General features: G+C 45.8%; 1 protein-coding gene across 3 annotated transcripts in view; it reads left to right on the top strand.

The window, feature by feature from the left end:
* Nucleotides 1–20,221, top strand: part of RALGAPA2 (Ral GTPase activating protein catalytic subunit alpha 2) — a 132,841-nt gene that overhangs the window by 87,214 nt on the left and 25,406 nt on the right. The window contains exon 39 of one of the 3 annotated variants that reach the window (XM_064445504.1): nt 18,214–18,527. The exons of the other annotated variants lie outside the window; for them this stretch is intronic. Coding sequence (XP_064301574.1) covers nt 18,214–18,220 — 7 coding nt within the window. The 3' untranslated portion in view covers nt 18,221–18,527. Of the gene's footprint in view, nt 1–18,213; nt 18,528–20,221 lie in introns of those variants that run through there. 3 annotated transcript variants of the gene reach the window in all.

The following is a 20,221-nucleotide window of genomic DNA, read 5'->3' as shown; positions in this document are numbered from 1 at the left end:
ACCTGCTGGGGCCCCGCTCCAACCCGCGCAGCGCCCTTACCCTCGCTGCCGCCGTGCAAGGCGCGAGGGGAAGGAGGCGGCCGTGGCGCCCGCGGGGAGCGCTGCCTGCGCGGGGTCGCGTGCCGGGGAGCCGGGGCAGCATCTTGCCAGTAGTGACAGCTGAAGTCACTTGTTGGAAAGTCTGTAAACTCCGGTTACAGCTGCACTTGTCAGGGGCTTTAAGGGAAGTGTAATCAGCCACAGAGATTAATTTGCATCTCAATTAGGAAAGAGTCAGGAGGAAGCATAGGGTCTGTTGCTGGAAGGTTGTGGAAGAAATCTCATCAGGCACAAAAGGCTCCCAAGTCTCGGTGCTCCAGCGAGTGGAGGACAATATCCGAGTCCGGTTTCCATGGGGACCAGGACCGCAGAGCCGCGGGAGAATCTCGCTGTGCGCTGTAATCGCTTGGTCATGATGACACAAATTCCACTGTCGTACCCAAATACATTTTTCTGTTGGAAATCTCTTTGAAAATGAGGAAGGTAACTATAGCAGACTGCATCAGATGGGGTTTTTTAATCTATTTTTTATGTTTATGTAACTGTTCCCATTGTAAGAAATTCATTAAGGCGAGAGAAATATTAATTAAAAAATAATTAACTATATTTAAACTTCAGTTTAAATCCATTCTGGCTATAAGTTCTTTGTGCACGTCAGATGGCGTGCGATGGCGTTACACAGGAGCAGAACCAGGGTAGTTAATGCGTAGCTCAGTTGTCTTTTGAACAGTTAAAGCTCAGTTGTTTCTGTAGCTGCTGCAATGTTTACGTGGTCGTGGATGGGTGATTATACATGAGGATATGTTCAAAATAACCGTTTTTTCAGGAGTGCATTCATTCTTGGTGCAATGAAGCATTGAGGCTGAGCGGCTGCCGACCGTACTAATTGGTGCTCTCACCGTCCTTAAGTAACTGTTGAGTGCGAGGTAATGTGCTTCAGCAGCCTCACCCGTCTGCTTTTTCAGGCAATGATTTTTATTTCGAATATGCCAGTGTATTTTGGAGAAATCATAAACAAGGTGGCTGAAATTACGTACGAACAAGGAAGAATAATATTTAAACTTGCTAAAATTTGTTATATAAAATTGTATTTATTTTTGCAAGTTTTAGTTTTTGAGAGCATTAAAGCTACTTTTTTATGTGCTGGGGGAAGGAGGGAACAACTAATCTCACAGACAAATAATTATGTATCAAAACTGAAGTTCCTCTTAATTAAGCCCAGTTAAAGCAGAGGTTGCTAATTGTCAGTATTTAGGAGTAACGTGAGTCTATGAGCAGGATGCCTCAGGAGATGAGAGCAGGGACGAGAAGCAGTGCATTCGTAAGTTGGTGCTGGGGTAATTGTAGTGGGGTTGAGCAGGACCCCCTAAGCAAGGGGCTGTTCTGGTTCCAGTAATGCTGAATGTTTCCAAAAATTATATAAAACTGCATCTTTGTGCTCTCTTCGAGCTTATATTAAATTAGTTGTATGCTGGAAAGGATTTTTGAACACTTCTACATTCTGGAGTCCCAGTCGCCCTAAGCTGCAGTACCGCGCACCTCTGGGAGCTGGTCTTACCTGCAAAGCTGAATACTGGGGGAAAAGCAGGGGGCGTGTTTGAGTCTTTATTACAGGTCTGATTTACAGCTGCTGTTTAAGCTGACAGTTTCTAAGCTCTGGTGTTAGTAAACCTCCAAATATGAAAAATGTAACTAAGTCCGCAGGCGTCAGGCACTTTGGTCCGTAATTTAATGTTGGGCTCCAAAAAGACTTTGGGATTTGGGAATAGTGGTGTCTGAGCCAAAAGCTCCCCTCAGAACGTGTAGGGAAATGCAATTTTGACTACCCAGAATCCAGATTGTCTTTCAAAATGGAGTAACTGCCTTGCTCCTTGAATTGACTGCTCTTGGTTAGAGACTTATAAGTTGGTCTCACTTTTTCCTTATGAAATTTCATAACCAGGATGCTTAATCTTTCCCATGTCACGTGTTTCATAATAACAATAGTTGTAAACGTCCTGGATTCTTAGATCTTTTATCATCTTTAAAAAAAAAAAAAAGTGTAGTGCAAAGCTATCTCTGCAATTAAGACAGTCGTTCTTTCAATTGCATTGGCTGAAAGATTGTACCAGACCTGGTTTGTTTTAGAAAAATGTACAAGTGTAAGGCGGAGCAATGCTTTTTGAGCCTTTTTGTCTGCTGCTTAACTGGAAAGAAAAGCTGCTCAGAGTTTGAAAAATAGCCCCAGTGATGAAGAGGAAACGTTGGTGAATTGCTGTCGTGACCTGTGAAGTTTGTGCAGTGGCCCCGGGTACCTGAATGTAAACGCCTGCATCTCTGCTTCCACTCCGCTCCTGAAAAAAGCTGCTTTTAATTGAAAAATTATTTTGACATTAGCTGTAGTATCTGTCGTGGTTTAGCCCCAGTCAGCAAGCAAGCACCACGCAGCCGCTCGCTCACTCCCCCCTGGTGGGACGGGGGAGAGAACTGGAAGAGTAAAAGTGAGGCAGCTCATGGGTTGAGATAAAGGCAGTTTTACAGGTAAAGCAAAAGCTGCGCGCGGAAGCAAAGCAAAACAAGGAATTCATTCACTCCTTCCCACGGGCAGGCAGGCGCTCAGCCATCTCCAGGACAGCAGGGCTCCATCGCGCGTAACGGTTACTTGGGAAGACAAACGCCATCACTCCAAATGTCCCCCCTTCCTCCTTCTTCCCCATTTTGATATCCTGAGCAGGATGTCGTATGGTACGGGATATCCCGTGGGTCAGTTGGGGTCAGCTGTCCTGGCTGTGTCTCCTCCCAGCCTCTTGTGCACCCGGCAGAGCACGGAGAGCTCAAAGAGTCCTTGACCAGTGTAAGCGCTACTTAGCAACAGCCAAAACATCTCCGCATTATCACCGCTGTTTCCAGGAAAAATCCAAAACACAGCCCCATACCAGCTACTATGAAGAAATTTAACTCTAACCCAGCTGAAACCAGGACAGTATCTTACCACTTTTTTTTTGTTCTCCATCATTGCAAGCAACTCTCATACTTCCAGTCCCACCTGGTCTCACTAACTGAATTTGAAGAAAAGCAGGGTCTATTTTCACATGTCTGAACTGTTACCCTAGCTTCCCCCAGCTTTTTGTGTGCAGCCTACCGGAGGGTCTAAAACCTCCCCATCTGCAGGCACCACTTGGCTCCTTTCTTGTATTCTTCATTGATTTCTCCTAGTCTTTGAATTATTTTTTTTAGCAATTCAGGCTACCTGTATCTTCCTGTGAATGAGGAAATAGGGAGTTAGTTCCTGCTGGGGTTTATTGAGAATTAACATGTTTATAACTAAATTATCTTTTTAAGCAATCTCACTTTTACGATAACTGGCTTGGCCTTATGGAAAGAAAAGGGTTTTGTTCCCATTCTGCCTGTTGATTCTTGCATATTTTTTGTACTCTTACAGCATCTTGACTGGAGCACAGTGCTGCGTTACTCTACGGGGGCAGAAGAAATAACCGATGGGGTGGGCATGCAGACTCGTGTCGGTCAGCCACTACTTTTGCCGTCGAAACCATCCATTTCAGGCAGCTGTGCAAGTGTTCTTGGAGGTGTAATTCTAACAGATCTCTAATATAAGCTCCTGCCTTTTTCATTAATGTAAACAGAATTATGTAAGGGCTGACCTAAATATTCTTAGTCTGGTAAGATTCAAAAAAACTACCACAGTGGCAGGTTATGGTCTTGTTTCCAAAGTTGTTTGCGTTATTTGTTGTTCATTCAAAGAGGAAACCTGAAGCTCAAAGAGTTTTAAATTCTTCTTAAGTTTATCAGGGATGTTCATAGTACTTTGCTGCAGCGTAACACGTCTGTGTATTAGAGCAAACAAAAAGCACGATGAGGATGCATACGCTTTACATAATATCTGAGCACTGGATGTCACCATTTCCCTGCTTACGATTTGCAGTCCTGTTTGTGGGCCAGAAGAAAACACAGCCCTTGCTTTGGAGAAGTAACTTGATACATGAATAGCTCTTAAAAGTTTTCTCCACAGTAGTGAATATGGGATGCCTTCCTAACTATACCAGACAAGTAGTTCACTAGGATAAAATCAAAAGACCGTCTAAATCCATAACAAAAAAGGGTATCCGTAACGTCAGTGCATTCTGTTGCATCCAGATATTAACACATCTACTGTATATTAGTATGTCATGTCTGGAATCAAGAAGATTAAGCAAAGAACATCAACTTTGAATTCTGAATTAATTCCTTTTGTTGGTGTAAGCCAATTTCTGATTAACTTAATGTAGAGTGACTGATCTGCTTACCTGCTTTATCAGAGACTAAAAAAGAAAGATATTTGCTATGGCAGGCTTCATTGTGTGGACGGCGCTCGTATGTTTTGTAAGTGCCCGTAACGTCAGATGCCTGAAAACACATTTTGCATACCTTTCCAAATGCACTTTGCTGAGCTTGCGTTCAGAACGCTGCTTTGGTTATAAAGGGGTGTTCGGTCGTACCGTGAAAATAAAATAGAAAGCCTGTTACACTTTTTAGAGAAGGGTTGACAGTTTTGTTCCCTTTATTTCATCCGGAGAAGTTATGCCCTCAAGCTATATAGATGCTGTTAGAAATTACTATGAAATTCTAAAGCATGTGTCACAGGAGCTGTGACAATTTATATGACATGGCATCTGATGGTTTTCTGCCGACATGATCGGTCCTGGCTCGCGGGAGCGTTTGTCTGTAGTCGGTCCTCCGCCACTTTGTCTGCAGAGAGCAGCAGGTTTAACTTGCCGTCCCTCGCCTCTCTGAGGGCTGCCCTCGCGCGAGGGTTTGAGTTTCAGACAGAAGCATTTGGCCCTGCCGCAGCGGTCTCTGAGGGATGCTGATGGACGCGGCGGTGGCTGCGCGGGGTGGTGTAAAGCAGCACTGACCTTCATTCTGCAGCGCAGCTCCCCGCTGGAGCGGATCGATGGCCGAGCTGTCTGTCTCTGCGGCTGCCTTCCCTCCTCGCAGCAAGAACCTTCTCCAGGCGGCGATCGATGCCTCTAATCTGCTCCAGCCTGTAATAAGTCATGCGAGGCAAAGCTTTTAGGTGGCATTACATGGGATTGCGGAGGCGGCTCTTCAGCTCTTATTCATAGTACTCTTCATAGACTTGCGGAGAAATCTACTGCATCCCGCTTGTGAATATATAAAGGGTATATAATGCTTCTGCGGATTTAAACTTCACACGCTGCTGAACGATGTGTGGACACAGTGGTTTTAGATTTCTGTATTTTTGCGTGCGCATCTGTACGTACCTGTCCCTGCTCATAGTCCCTGGCTAGACGCACGTCTCGTGTACGCATCGCTGCGAGCTGCTGGTGAGCTTCACCGTTTTACAGACAGCACGGGGGGCAGCGGTGAAGTTTGCATGTTAACAATACGATTTATTTTTCTGCTGTAACATGGGGCATCGCTATTCTCCGCAGCTGGAAGCTGTAAAGATCACTGAGGGTTGCTGAGAAAGTCCCAAGCTAATTCTGTAGCAGAGTTTTAAACAGCACGGACTGCTGCCCCTCCTGATGATGATCTCTGTGCAGCAACTGTACTCTCCAGTAAGAGCAAACAAACCCCAGCAGTTTTAAAGGCTTTTATTTGCCGAGTGATTTAACGGGTAGTTAAAAAAATGAACCTGGGACTAAGTGACATCATGAATGTAATGCTTTTTTTTTTTTATGAAAAATGAATTCACTGTGTGAAATGTCAGAAATAGGAGGGGGGGGGAAAAAAAAACAAGCTATTTGAGAACAAGCTTCCTAAAATACACAGCCATAACCTCTTCAGCCCCTACCAAAGACTGGAAAGTCATGGTCTTGCTGGAAACAATCTAGTACATCGAGTATAAGCAGCAGGTCAGGACTGGGAGCTGGGAATTTGAATCCTAACTCTCCTCTGCCATGGAGAAGCTGCTGCTTTGAATGAAACACTTGGTTTCTTTATTCCATCAGTAATATTTTATTTGTTCATGAATAATTTTGCAGGAAACTGGGCTTTTTATAGAAGTGCTGCTTTAAACTTGTGGTCTAGTGCTGAATCAAACTTGGGTGAGCAGAAGGGTTTGTGTACCACTGCTGGGAGTAATGTTTATGAAGTTTAGATCTATAAAAGCACAATATAGTTCTTCGTATATTCACAAGCAAAATGCAGTCGATTTCTCTGCCAGTCTGCAAAGAGCACCGTGAGCAAGGGCTGCAGAGGGAGGCGTACGGATTCTGGGGTTGTACCGACTGGCCGATAGCTAGTAGGTGTTCACGGGGTGCCTAGCAGGGTGCTTAGAGCAGCCTGGCATTGGCCGCGTTTCTAGATTAACTGGCCGCTCACCTGCCGTCTGCCGGCTTTGGTGGCATCGCTCATGAAATACTTAGTCTGGTCAAGCTGACAGCGAGCAGAGTGTTTCTGCTGTTTCCTGTAAAAACAAAACAAGTTTATCAGGAGCGCAGTTTTGTTAGCGTAGCCATGGCTTACCCAGAGGGCTTCCGGGAGGTCCGTGATGGAAGTCTGCCTTCAGTTTGACTTCAACAACAAGCATCGAGGCAGTGTGGTACCGTTCTTTTGTTCCTAACAGATCTTTCACAGGAAGGTGTGAACTCAGGCTCCCTCTCTATATGTAGAGGTCCAAACACCTATTGCTCAGTGTTTTGTGTGTATCAGACAAAGAACCTCTCCCTTGTGTTTAATGAGGGGCTCTGTTTGAAGTTTGGCAGAAGCAAAATTGATACATTCAGGTTACTAATGAGTACTTCATTCAATCTTACAGGGATTTTTGGTGGTTTGGGGTGTTCTTCTGCTTATACACCAGACAAATTAAAGGGATTTGTGTGCTTTTATTTCCAAAGTAAGTTTTGATGATTTTGCTGTTCCACCCGTACTCACTTTGGGGAGGGATCTGTGTAGCTAAAAACCTCTGTTGTATCCTTTGGAAACTTGCTTCTGAACAGTCGCTTACACTTTGGATTTCCGGGGGGTTACGTTTGTTTGGCTTCTGTCACAAATGGGTGAAGAAAAAAAAGCAGAGCTTTATCTGAACGGACTTTAAGTGTAATTCAGGCTGTGCAGCCCTCTGACGGACAAAGCGCGCCTTGGCTTCGGCGCGAGTCTCGCCTGACCGAGGGTTGTCGTCTTGGCCCGCTCGCCGCGTTGCTGGCGAGAGCAGAGGTGACGCTTGTGTTTGAGCGGAGCAGGGCGCCCGGCCCCGAGCCCTTGGTGCGGCGCTGGGGGCCCAGCGGGCGCAGGGGAGCAGCAGCGGCGCGGTCCCGAGGCGCGGGCTGAGGTCTCCGAAACGTGGGCCGCGCGGGACCCAGCGGCCCCGGGGTCGCGCCCCTCTGCGGCGGGCTTTGTGCGCGCTCGCCGTCTCATTAGCATGCTGGCTCGCCGCCGCCGCTGCGGCGCGCTGGCTCCGCTAGCTCTGCTAGCGCTGCTGGCTTACCAGCTGTTCCTGCTGCTCGCGACAATGTCCAGCGTGTTCGGATCACCGGGTTCCTGCGCTCGCCGCCGCGCGCAGACAGCCTTTCCGCTGGGGATGCCCACGTGGCCGCCCGGCAGCAGCGGCACCGCATAAAGTAGCAGGCCCTCGCATGGCATATGGTGTCTGGATTCATACAAGATGCAAAACTATTCTGCCGCTAATGCACAATGACTCATAGCATTGCTAATTTTTCTAACAAAAGCCCACTTCCACACCCACACTTTTAACCCCTCAGGCTAAAAAGCCTCTTCTTTAGTTTCAAAGCCTTGGAAATGTAAGGAGGTGGCTTCTGGATCAATATATGAAACCCTATATTTATTTAAAGCATATGCAAGTTCTAACACTGATTTTACATTTCACTAAAACACAGTTTTTAAATCACTGCTATAACATACGGGGGGTTTTTTTTGTTTGTTTGTTCCAAAGTAGATTCATTTTCAAATGCTGGGAATTTTTTATTTTTTGGTAGTTACGTATTACAAAAATAGTCAGAAGTCAGCATAGGTAACAAAGTTATTTTCGTTTAAGAGAGAATCAAAGCAATGTAGGTAGTACTTCTACAGCGATCATATCTTACAGCATGAGTTACCGAGCTGCTTATTGTAAGACGCTTGCAATATCTGGCTATTTTTCCTATGCACTTGCTCTTCGGGGAGAAAAATAATACACTTTCCAACTAGAGGGAGCTGCTGGTATCGCTGCTGCTGATTCTTAACCTTCCAGTCTAATTCCTTTGTGCAGAACGTACAGCGATCGTTTCTACGTTTTAATAAAATTAAGTTAAATTACCCTGAGTAATTTAGATTAAAAGGATGCATCTTAATTCTTACAGTGTAATCATCAAATTAAACTGCAAAATTCAGAGAAAACTAAAGCACATCCTGGTCGCGTGGCACGCTGCATGAATGTGGAATTATATAGGTCATGAAAAGACTCGTTAGAAGAGAGTGAAAAGCTCAGGCTTGCTTACTGTTGTTACGAGACAAAAAGCATAAGGGAGGTATGAGGGGTAGGGAAGGGAGCGAGCGGCACGGCGGGGAGCTCCCCGCTCCCTCCACCGCAACAAAGGAACAAAGGGACCTGCGGTGAAAGATGAAGGTGGCCGAGCTCCGTGCTTCGGGCTCCCCGAGAGCAACTTGTTACAAGGAGCCCCTGCGGGCCGCGCTTCGTCGAGGTCAATGCTCCCGCGGGGAATGTTTTTAAGGAGAAGCCCTGGCTTCGGAAAGTCTTTGCTAGGGGATGGTTTGAGAGCTCTTGTGGGGCTGGTGGCTCCACAGCGGCCTGCTGCGGGGTTCCCAGCGGCTCCAGCGCGGTGCACCACGTCCTCGCGACGGCCCACGCCTGGGTGCCGCCCTCGGAAGCCGTGGTTTCGACGCAGCAAGGCAGTCCCTGTGCCCCTGACACCACGCGGTTGCCTCCGCGCGGGGGGTGAGAAGGCGCAAAGGGTGCACGAGGACCAGCTAGACGCGCGTGTGGGCGGTTTCGTGTGCGCGTCCCCAGCGATCGGGCTCTTGTGTTAATACAAATGTGTAATCGCCAACATAGGCTTACGTCTTTTTTCAAACTATTTCTTTTTCTTTTAAAGGAATCCTGACCTCAGTAGGTTTTTCATGAACCGTACATGCTGCCATCACTTCAGTCAAAAGTTAAGCAGTCATTTTCTGATCAGGAAAGATGTTTTTAGGTTTAGCTTTGAATTTTCTTAATCACTTTGTTTCTCTTTTGCTAAAAATGAGCTTCTGAATGGGGTGTTGACCATGCCTTGAGGACATGAGACTAGATCACCCCCTGACATCCATCCAACCTGACGTTTCTGTGCATCTGATGCTAAGAGGACGAGGTGCATAATTTTTGTGCCTCTTATATGAAAGCTACTTTAATGGGTAGCACCATAACTGTACATCATTTTTCAAAGAGGAAAGGGTTTCCCTCTACATGTGCTTGAAAAACTTTTGTAGTCATCCTGTTACTGGGGGCTTTTTTTATTAGGTTGGGGAGCTGAATGTGAAGACAGCAAGAGAGGAATAGGAGAAAGCTCCTCTTTCATGGTGGGTTTATTGGCTGATGTATTTAATTTGTATTTTTTCTTTCCTCAGTATCATACTTTTGTGTGTATTTCACAGTAAGATTAACTGTCAGGGTTCTAGTGTATAAACAGGAGCAGATGGCTTTTAATGATTTCTTAAATCTAATGCTAAGTAACAATCTAGTACATGTACAGCATTTTCTGTTAAAAAAAAATAATTCTCTGTTAATTTGCTGTTTTTTCGATACTTTCTCTGAATTGGCCTGGGCCAGCTTTTGGGTTTTTGTGGTGTGGGTTTTTGTGGGTTTGTGAGGGGTTTTTTTGCTGTGGGTTTTGTTTGGTTTGGTTTTTTTTTTTTGAGAGCCTGTAACTGTAACTTCTGCTGAACAGCTAGATTCGTTGTACCTATTTAGGATTATCCATCTTGTTCGTTTTCACCTGTGTAACAACACGGGTGATCTTATAAAGCCTAGCTAGCCTACAGTTGGTTGGCTTCCTTGAATGCAAGAGTCATTCTCCTGCCCACCTTTCAGCTGGGCAAGCAGTGCTGTTCAAGCAGCAGTTATTTCACTTAGAGATCTTAGTGTTATCACCATAACAAACAAACTTGGGGCTAGCTCAGCTATTCATTACTGCAAAGTCTTGGTACCAAAAATGCAGCATCGTGAAAGGGAAGTCATTAAACTCTAGAAAATAACCTCAAGCTAGCGCACATTTTTCTTCTCTCTTGTTCCTGAAAGGCCTTACCTTAACTTGTGCCGTCCCTGTGACCCTAAGGAACTTCCTGGTATTGAAAGCTGCCTCGCGGGGTGTTGCAGGGCTGTGTCTGCCAGAGTCACGCCATCGAGGCGAGAGAAGTGTAGCAGTACAGAGCAGGTGATAAAAGCAGAGAGCTGTTACTCTGGGGAACGGGGACTGAGGCTGATGTCCAGAGACTTATAAGTGAACTCCTCCCCTTAGTATTAATTTCTGTCTCCACCTTACCCCCTTCCTCTCCCCGCTGCCAGCATCTGTTACAGCTGGGAACTTTGAGGCTCTGAAAACACCATTTCCCACAGGCGGCTCCAGTGGTAAGAGGTAGAAGTGCCAGGGATTATTTTTCTGCCCTTAATTTTTAAATAAAGCTCCTTGTTACTTAAGGTTGGGAGCTGTAGGAATAACAGTTTTACACCCACACATATTGGTCTGAATAATCTCAACTAGACAGTTGTCCAAATAGCCACATGTTCTAATTGTACTGGTTTTAAACGGCCTCTGTACCTGATGTTTGACATCTCCACTCCACTGGGACAATAAAAAGAAACATCCGTGTCTTTATTTCCAGCAACATATTTAATGTGCGACAGAGAGTTCCCGTTCTCTCCATTTCTGTAACTGGCAGTTTTTCAGACCGTTGCCTTGCCTTGCTGTTGCTGACCCTTTAGGTACTGCAGAGCCCCCCACTCCTGCGGCTATCCAGTCCTCCAGGGCGTCGGAGAGGGACAGCGCGACCCTTACTGCTAAATCACCGAGCGTTTTTACGGGGTTGGCAGTAGAGGGGAATCGTTCCTATCCAGAAGAACCGTTTTAATTCAGAAACTGTTTTCTTTATAGGATTTCACAGAGCCTGTTGGGTTTTGTGCTCCAATGTTTTATGACTTGTTGCCATGATAATTCAGCTCATCTTACAGGTTTCTCTAATTGTGATTGATGTGTAATCATTCATTTTATTGAACCTCATTAAGGTCTGCGAACCTCTGTACCAACTTACAGTAATTAGAGCCCAGATAGCCATTCCATCTGTTCACAAGCACTGTTTAATTAATGAACTTTTAACGTGTTCTTTGCCTTGTAAAAGCCCTTAGTATTCTCAAGTTGTTGAATAGGATTTGCATGCCAGCATTTCCGTTTTGTTTTGTTTTGTTTTAAATACCACAGCAACACGCATTTTGGAATCCCAAAAGTCAACACACAAAGCACCAGGATCTCGGAAAGCAACGTGGAGAGGTTTTACTTTTAGTTTCAATTTTTCATGTCAATCACAGTATCGGTGAAACTGGTGCTTACAAATCAAAGGCTCACGTGGAATTTAGCATCCTTTTTAATGCCCAGAATAACAATTTTTAATCTTCCCTTGTCTTGTTGAAGAAGATATACAGGGACTGGTAACAAAATGGTTTTTTTGTTTTTTTTTCCTTTTAGCGCTTACTGGAAGAACATTAGAAATAGGATGTGTGCAGACAGGCGTTTTCCTCCCCTGGTATTGAATCTTTTTGTTACATTTAGAGCATCAGACTGAGACAGCTTTGGGTTTGGGCTTTTTGGTTTGGGTTTGGGTTTTGTTTGTTTGTTTTATAGTATTCAGTAAAATGAGATTTTAGGGTGGAGTGGAATCCACCAGTGCTGCTGGAGTTAGAGACTATTGTCATAATGGTCCAGAACTGCAAGAAAACAGTAGGACAGAAGCTCCTAAATACTTTTGGGTGTTTCTGCTGCTTTACCTCTGTGCATTTTGACTGTGCAGTAATGTGCTGAGTCAGTGATTCGTGCAGAATGAATAAATGGTGGCGCTTTTTTTAAAACAAAAGTAAATTTCAGTTTCCTGGTCAGGCAGAAGAGGCAATATTTCAGGAGTGTCAGGATTTTTAAGAAAAACAGTTTTAGAAGACTTCTGTATATTAAGAATCAAACAGTTGTGCTGAATGTGACTGTCACATTCCTCTCATGACCGACTTTGGAGCTAGCGAGATTAGTAAAGGAGAAAAAGGACACTTTTGCCTACGGCATTTTTGTGTTTGTGATCCGTTGCTGTTTTTTATATATGGCACGGTATTGTGGTGCTGTAGTTGTGCTTTACCTAATTTGGATTGATCTGTGTTTACCTTAATTCTTGTCCTGAATATTTAAGTCACACTGTTCAACTCCCTCAAAATCCCTTTCAGCATCCAAAGGCAGACCATCTGTCTGGTCCGGTCATTCTTTCCTCCCCCAGTACGTGTTTTAGCCGGTGCTTTGAGTAAGGCTGTGTCCCAGAGAAGCAAAATACAGAGTGAAACAGCAGTCTTGGGTATGGGGCTGAACCCAGTGTGTTTAGAAAAGTGAACCATATTGCCTGCTTTCTACATTGCAGACGATATTTGCGAAATTAGTATAAAGGGCCCCTGTTTTTTGTTGTACCTTCAGTGTCCTGTTCTGTAGCATCATGGCTGTCTGAGGTGAGGCACAGGCAAACTTTTCGATGCTGTGACAGTTCTCGGCCACGTTAATCTTTTGTGGGTTTTCCTCATGCCGCTGTCCTCTTTTGGACCAATTCTAACACGAATGTCGAGTGTTTTCATTGCCCTAAAAGAGAGATTTTCGAAATGGTTATTTGTAATTCCTTTTCCAATGTTTCCACATGCTAACTCATCCTCTCACCTCTGACCCCATGCTGTAACAGCCCATTTTGGTGAATCTAAGTGTGGTCTGCTGCTCCTTTTTAAAGGAACAGAGTAAAAGTAAGTTTTGCCTAAGGGTGAAGGGGGCGATCAGAGCCTCCCCGTCCGCGGTGTCACGCTGCAAGAGGTAACGATTCGATGGAGAGGGTATAGAGAGCTGCATCGCTGAGCCCTTCTCGCAGCGTCGGGTAGTATCGTGCTGCTGCCCTGTGCTCTTCTTTTCTGGAAGCGCTTCTCTATTGGCTTTGCTGAGCACAGAGCTGTCGAGATCAGAGTAGCTCCTAAGTGTTTGCTTCTCCGGGCTGAGTGACACAAGTCTTCTGCAGTGCGAGAAGATCTACATGCAGAATTCGCTGAGCTCACTACAGCAGAATGAGCGTGATTAATGTAATGTGTGTTGTACACCTATTTTAGCAGTATTTTCTTTTAAACCTATAAGCACGGGTCCTGTTCCACCGTTGGTTAGCCAAATAGGAGTGCTAAGTAAGCGAATTACACTTCAGGGTGTTCTGTGTTGGGTAACTGACTTTAAATAATACACACTTACCTGCAGATTTTAATATTGCCTGTATTTTGTTTACTACTAATTTCTTAATTTTTTAAAGATTAAAATATTTATAACAGTTTTCCTGTACGTTGCCCGTAAAATGTGTTTTACGTTATTTGGGTTTATTAAGAGAGATAAGGTGGCTGTTGTTCTATCAGTTGTTAAACATTATCGCATGTTAATCCATATTTTAAAAGTTCAAAGACTGTGCTAGCACGTCTTTCTCTGTTCTTTTTGCTGTTGGTAAAGATGTCCTCGTATCAAGCATTCACATTTGTGTGAAAAATAGAATTCAGTTCAATCCATGCATAGATTGTCAGGAAGATTAAAGTGTGCATCATGCAATTTTTCTTCTTTCAGAAAGGGGCCTTTGATGTGCTAATGTTCACTTTCTCTCTTTTCATTCAGAAGTGCTGGTCATTGTTTTGAGCTGCAGAACAGTATCTGCTTCATATAGGCAGCTTCTAATACCCTGGTAGCCCAACCTTGCTCACGGTAGCATAATATAAATATGCAATAATATTAATGGCATTATACACTGGGATCAGATAACGGTGTGCCTGCACAGATAAATACCACGGCAAAGCCAAGGCATTTATTGAAAATAGATGTTGCAAAAAGCCAAATGTTTAATTTCAAATAATCCACTTAACGTGTGTCGGCGTTACTGCTGTTATACCAAGTCATAGAATTTGGTTGTCAAATAGCAAGACGGCTTGGTGGTGCAATAAGCACCGAAGTCTGTTAAAATCACCCTCGAAGACAAGGCTGTAATGTATTTCCGAACTTAATTAGCAAGTGAAATTATTTGGATGGCCTCATCTTGTGCTGCAGTGGATATTTTCCAGCAAATGGATGAAATTTTGCAGGCTGCTCACAGGACCACCTCGCAGTTCCCGTAGCAGGGGAGTGATGTAGGTCGCGACACAGGCGTCATCACAAACTTGCATGGAGAAGGGCTACTCGTGCTGAAGACACCGATTCTCCTTTCGTTATTGACTAGGAAGAAATGGTTGACTGAATTCCTCGTGAAGATAAATACGGAAAGCGTTAGCGTGTAGCTGCGCAGGAGTTATTTCAGAGTTTATTACGTTCCGTAGGAGGCAGAATAGTTGACAATTGAGTGACAAAAACCTTCCTTTTAAAAACTGTGTGAAATTGGGTGGTCGAGTTTCGAGAGAGCAAGCTAAATAACGGTGAACTAGCCTCTGGTGGTGGATGTTGTAGGAGAGTGTCATCTAGTATGCAGAGCAGCTTTCTGCTCAAAAATCAGAAAATTTGCCCATTGTGTTTCTCAAGCAGTAGAAAACTCTAGCTTTTGAAAAGCTGTAATTATAAAAACAGTAAGTTGCAAATGAAACAGTAGAGTAGGACATGTTCAGAACTCTCACATTGCTTTTTATTTTAATTAAAAGATAAATTTTAATTAAAAGATGTTCATTCAGAAAGCTTATAGCTGGATAGGTATTTCATTGATAAGACTTAACAAAAATTGGAAGAAAACATGAATAAAGAAAAATCTTACATAATCCTGCACTTGAAATATTTTTCCAGTGAGGTACGACGGCAGCAGCATGCAGCGTGACTGCTGTGTAGCTTCTTCCCTAGGTCACGGTCCCTATAGATTTTCCTTCTCTGTTTGCTTCCACCAACTTTGATGCTTCATTAAAAATTCATCTCCTGCTCTCCCCCTTTCTCTCTGGGATCCCCGTGATCTCCTTTTATATCTGAGATGACTCAGCAGTGAAGGACTTCAAAGAACTTCAGAAACGTAGCTTAAAGGGCACTGGCTTCAAGAAATAGTGTCAACAGTAAGAACAGGATGCGTTTCAGTGGAAGCCAAGAACACGAGGCAAACCTGCCGGGTTTCTGCGCAGCCCGTGTCTGACGAGGGCTGCGCAACCCGGGCGCCTCTCGTGCCCGGAGCCGCTTGAACGGCCGGACCCCCGCGCGTCCCGCAGGCTCGCGCGCCCGGCGGGCAGCTCCTCGGCACACGCGCCTTGTTAGCATCCTTCGCCCAGCCTGAAAGCTGGAGGTGTGCTTCGAGGCACGTGCCGGGGAAGGGGCAGCCCTCCAGGTGACTTGCGGTCATCTTCAGCGCGGTTCAGAGGAGCATTTCTGCGCCGTCTGGAGCATGAGCTGTGTCAGAAAGCTCTGGCGGGAAGCAGGTGGCAAGGGCTGTGCAGAGCGGAACAGCTCTGCTCTTCCACTGGGGGCTCTTAGGTGGGTTTCTGTGATAGCCCTGGAGAAAGGGAGCAGAGCTGCAGGTTGTCGCCAGCTGTCATCCACCGCTGCTGCCTGGCGTTGGCTCACAGGGAGCGTGAGCAGGAGCTCCTTGGGCCTCTCGCGTAGGATTTCCGCTCCGCATCACAGCTTTCTCTACGGCGGCACGAGCTCGCTCGCTTGCCTTCTCAAATCAGATTAATTTTCCATTCTAACAAAGTGCTGCCGTTCCGTGAATCGGCCGTGATCTCCTCGTGGTGGGAGCGCGTGCTCCGTAACCCAGACACCTTGGCGATGGGCAGGAGCGGGAAGCCTTCGCCAGTGCCCCGTCGCTCGCACAGCAGAATTGCTGGCGGACGCTTTCCCTGGTGTCTTTGTGCGACCCCAATCTTCTGAGCCCCTGGGGGGTCTCCACCACGGGGACGGGTCGTCCCACCTGTGGCGTGCAGCTTGCACGGCCCAACCCCAGCCTGCCTCTAGTGCTGCAGTGAGCTTCAGCAGCTTTTAATTTGAAAACGCAAACTAAACGCCCGGATCTGGAAAGGGCTCCGGTGGCACTTCTGGTCTCTCTGACCACCTTGCTGGTTTTTCAGAGCCCTTCGCGTTGTTTCTGTAATCTCACTTCTGCCTACAGGCAGAAGCAGTTTTTCTCTTGTACTGTCTTGGGGCAGTTTTCAGCACTTCTGCTCTTGTTCCTCTGCGCATTGGATCGCCTGTATACAGTAGTCTGTCTTCTGACTGTGTCGTCTTCTCACAGTTTTTTGGTTGAAGTTAGTTTAAAACTGACCAGTCCTAGGCGTTAAGACAGCGACTGTCACCGAGGGCTGGGTAGCCAGCCGAACAGCCCTTTGGCATCCTCCCTAGCACTCTCCGTATTCACCATCATTTGTCTTGTGCCTGAATTGAGGACGTGGTCGTTTAAACAGTATATCATACGGCTCAGTCATTAACTCACCTCTTGCCCCATAATTAAATGTGATAAGACTCTATGGCCAAACTGAGTTAGTCAAAACCTATGGGGAAATTTTTTTAGAAAGAGTAGAACATTTAGAAGAAGTCAGCAACAGTGAAACCATTGCATTAACTTGCCTTGTTGTGAAGGGGTCGCTTACATTCTCAGTTTTGCTTCCTCCCCTCCCCACTCACCCACCACCCCCACTTTACAAGTAAAAAAAGCAGATTTCATAAACATGCCCCAGAATTTTAATTTACTCCCTTGGGGAAATGGAGAGACATCACAGCATGCACACCGGCTGAGCTACGCAATGAAAGGGGAACCCATTCCCCCCACTGAGAGGTCACTTCCAGGGAAAAAAAATGTTGTTTTAAATGCTGACTTAATCATCTGCTTTCGGGGATCAAATTTTCCTGAAACGGCCGTGTGCCCGTGACAATGCCGTGTGAGCAGACAGCGGTGGGTACGCACTGCCGTACCTGTTGCAGGCTGTGTGCTTGAAAGAGTATTTTAATTTAATGGATTTCAAGCAACATTATTCAAAGATCAACAAAAGGCATACTGTGTTATATGAATAAAAGATTTCCTCTGGATACTTGTTAACCCTACAATGCCTAGCTAATGTAATTGAAGTGCAACCACCTGGCAGGGAGCTTTCGCAGTCAGCTGCCAAGGAGGGCCCCGGACCGGAGTACCAGGTGTTGTGCCGTGCCTGCCTGATTGTCGCAGAGGGATAAACAGCATGATTGCGCCGGGCGGCTGGGGCGAGGAGCGGGGCCGGCTGCCAGCCAGGGACCCTGCTCCCGGGGCTCCCCGGTGGGCTCAGGTACAGCGGGAGCTAGGGGGGCTCGTACAGAACGAAAAGGGGGCAGCGCAGAAGTATTGCCTTGCCATTAAGCCCCCACAAGGCTCTCATGGCCTCAGGGTTCACAAAGAACTCCTTGGACGCGAAGATATTTTTTTTGATGTATTGTGTGTCTACTCAGAGCCCCGTGCCCAGGAGATCCCTTGCTCAGTCCCTGGGTCTGCTCTGCAACAGCTATAAACGCATCAGATTATAATTTTAAATACCCCCCCCTCTTTTTTTTTATTTAGAACTGGGACATTCCCACTGATTTCTTGGTGGTCTTTTTCTAATTTGTTCTTCCTTCCTATCCTCGAATGTAGAGCAATTTCCCAGCCTGTATCACTGCAGCAACAAGTACATTTAGTGTAGAGCATCTTGCAAATGGTGTCACTCGTAATGGATGTGATAATAAGCCCCATGGTTACCTATCCCTGATTGTAATGAATGTAAATTATCAAGTATAATAGACCTGAAACTGAGCCATTTAGTGTTAGTCCCAGAAATAATGAAAAGATCTGTAACAAACTACAAGGGGCAAAATTATTTTGTGTAATTATATTTTGTTCTGGCTGTAGCTGCCTGGCCCTTATGCTCTTATCAAACTGACAGTGATGATTTATTAACCTTTAGTAGGTGAAAAAAATATGATTATAAATTCATCCGAAAAGACTTTCCCTTAACCAAAGAGCAAGAATTTGAAGCAGAGGTTGCCCGTCCGTCGGTTATACCCAAGGCACGAAGGAGGCCTTTGTGCGCGTGTGATGGGAGGCGAAAGCCCACACCGGCCAATTCCAGGCGTCCCGCCTGTCCACGTGCTGCTCAGCCGCAGCTCGGCGCGGCCGGTCCCGCGCGCGAGGCCCTCTGGCCGTGGGGCACTATGCGCTCCCAGGACTCGGTGCCGCTGCGCTCCTGCCGGGGAGGGCGCGAGGCGGGAACCGCATAGCCATGAGAGGTATTTCCGCTTATTTTTTTTCTAGACTATGTGTTAAGATCCTTTATGGTATATTCTCTTTCAAAAGTAAACATTTATAAACATTTATAACTGCTTCACAGTTTGTGAAATCTTGTATTTTCGGAGAAGTTAAGCTTTCCAAGGATTTACATTTGGAAAACATTTAATTTTGAAGACCTGGAAACATCACTATTGAATAGGAAGAAATCAAATATACTTGTGCGAGTGATGAGCAATGGCGTAGCTCGCTACCTCTCACCAGGCTTGTACAGGACTTTTTACTCCTTCCTTTAAGGCGTGGATTCTCCCGTCAGCAAGATGTGTGTGAGATGCAGGTCAGTTTAGCAGACGGCTTGCTGCTCTCATTGTGGGCAAAAAGACGGATTCAGAACTAACTGAATTACAATTCTTGTTTCAATTTATTTTAAATCAAGAAAGGCACGCCCTTTTGTTCACGTTCATGTAGATAACAACGGTGGTCTGACTTGTCCTTGGCTTATATGCACCACTTAAATAACACTGGTGCATCCTGCTCAGAAACTTGAAATGCAGACTTTTAAGAGCACATTTGTAGGGAAGTGTAATCTCGGCTGATTTATGAGTCTGCAGTTCCCTGCCCCTGAAAGTTATATATGCGAAAACACAATTAAGTGTGGGCTCTTCCCTGTTTAACACAGATTTTCTAGGTAATTTTATTATCATCTCATCTCGCCGTTCGGCAGGGCTGCGTGTTTAGCTATCCGGTAGATTAGCAAGCAACTTAGGGCGTTGTGGCGAGAGCACGTTACACATGAATCACGCCCAGGCGTGCGTGGGCCTCGCCGCAAGGAGCGTTGTGGTTTCACGGAACCGCAGTCAGCGGTGCAGGCCTTCCCCAGGTAAGGCGGTTTTGACGTTTCTTTAGAGATGAGACCAGCCAGTTAACGGGGGAAGGTTCTGTGCCTCTGAAAGGTGTGTTGGGTCAGGATCGCTTGAAGGCGACCTCTCGCTCTGCGCGGTCTGGCGGGGTCTGTGGGAGCGGGGCGCGGTTTGGGTGGAGCGGCGCACGGCGCGGGAGCTGTGCTCGCCGCCCCGCGCCCGCGGGGACCCCCTCTGCCGCCCTGCTGCCCGCAAGGGTTGGCGCGCTCTGCCTCAAGCCATGCGTTGGTGCGTAGCTGGGCGAAGCGGATTCCTCTCTTCGGTTATGTCAACTATTTTGCAAGTGTTTTCCTGCCTTTGTGCGGCTTGTCGTATTTAAGCTGTCAGTAATTATACTTTGTCAACTTCCAAAGCATCCGGATTTCTGAAGTGAATGTGCAGGGAAGTATTTTGATAATTTCTGCTTGCTTTCCCTTATCTAAATGTAATGTTGAGACAAAAGTTGACTTCTGATTTACTGTCGCAAAATTATCTTACGAGATACGTAGTTGTCTTGAGAACTGTTCGTCAGGCTTACAAGAATTCTGAACCTGTCATTATCTCTCTCTTCCCCCCCCCTCTGGTTATTTAACTTTCAAAGCTGAGAATGACTTAGGTTGTTGCTGGTACATTCAGTTTTTGAATGGTTTTGAGTGTGCCATTATCCTTAACTGTATACTCACTTTGATACTGCTGTGATGAGCTTGAAAGTACAGGCTCTGAGGAAATGCAGTGACCTGTACCCTTTCTCAGGGTGCACGATATAACAGAGCGGGCTGAGGGGCAGAGCTGATACAGCAGTCGAATTTTTTAAGAGGCAGTGTACCAGTTTGGTGACATTTCTGACTTGA

The sequence above is a fragment of the Phalacrocorax carbo genome, chromosome 3 (assembly GCF_963921805.1).
Source record: "Phalacrocorax carbo chromosome 3, bPhaCar2.1, whole genome shotgun sequence".
Lineage (NCBI taxonomy): Eukaryota > Metazoa > Chordata > Aves > Suliformes > Phalacrocoracidae > Phalacrocorax > Phalacrocorax carbo.
The sequence above is the reverse complement of the archived record's forward strand: the minus strand, read 5'-3'. Positions and strand labels throughout refer to the sequence as shown.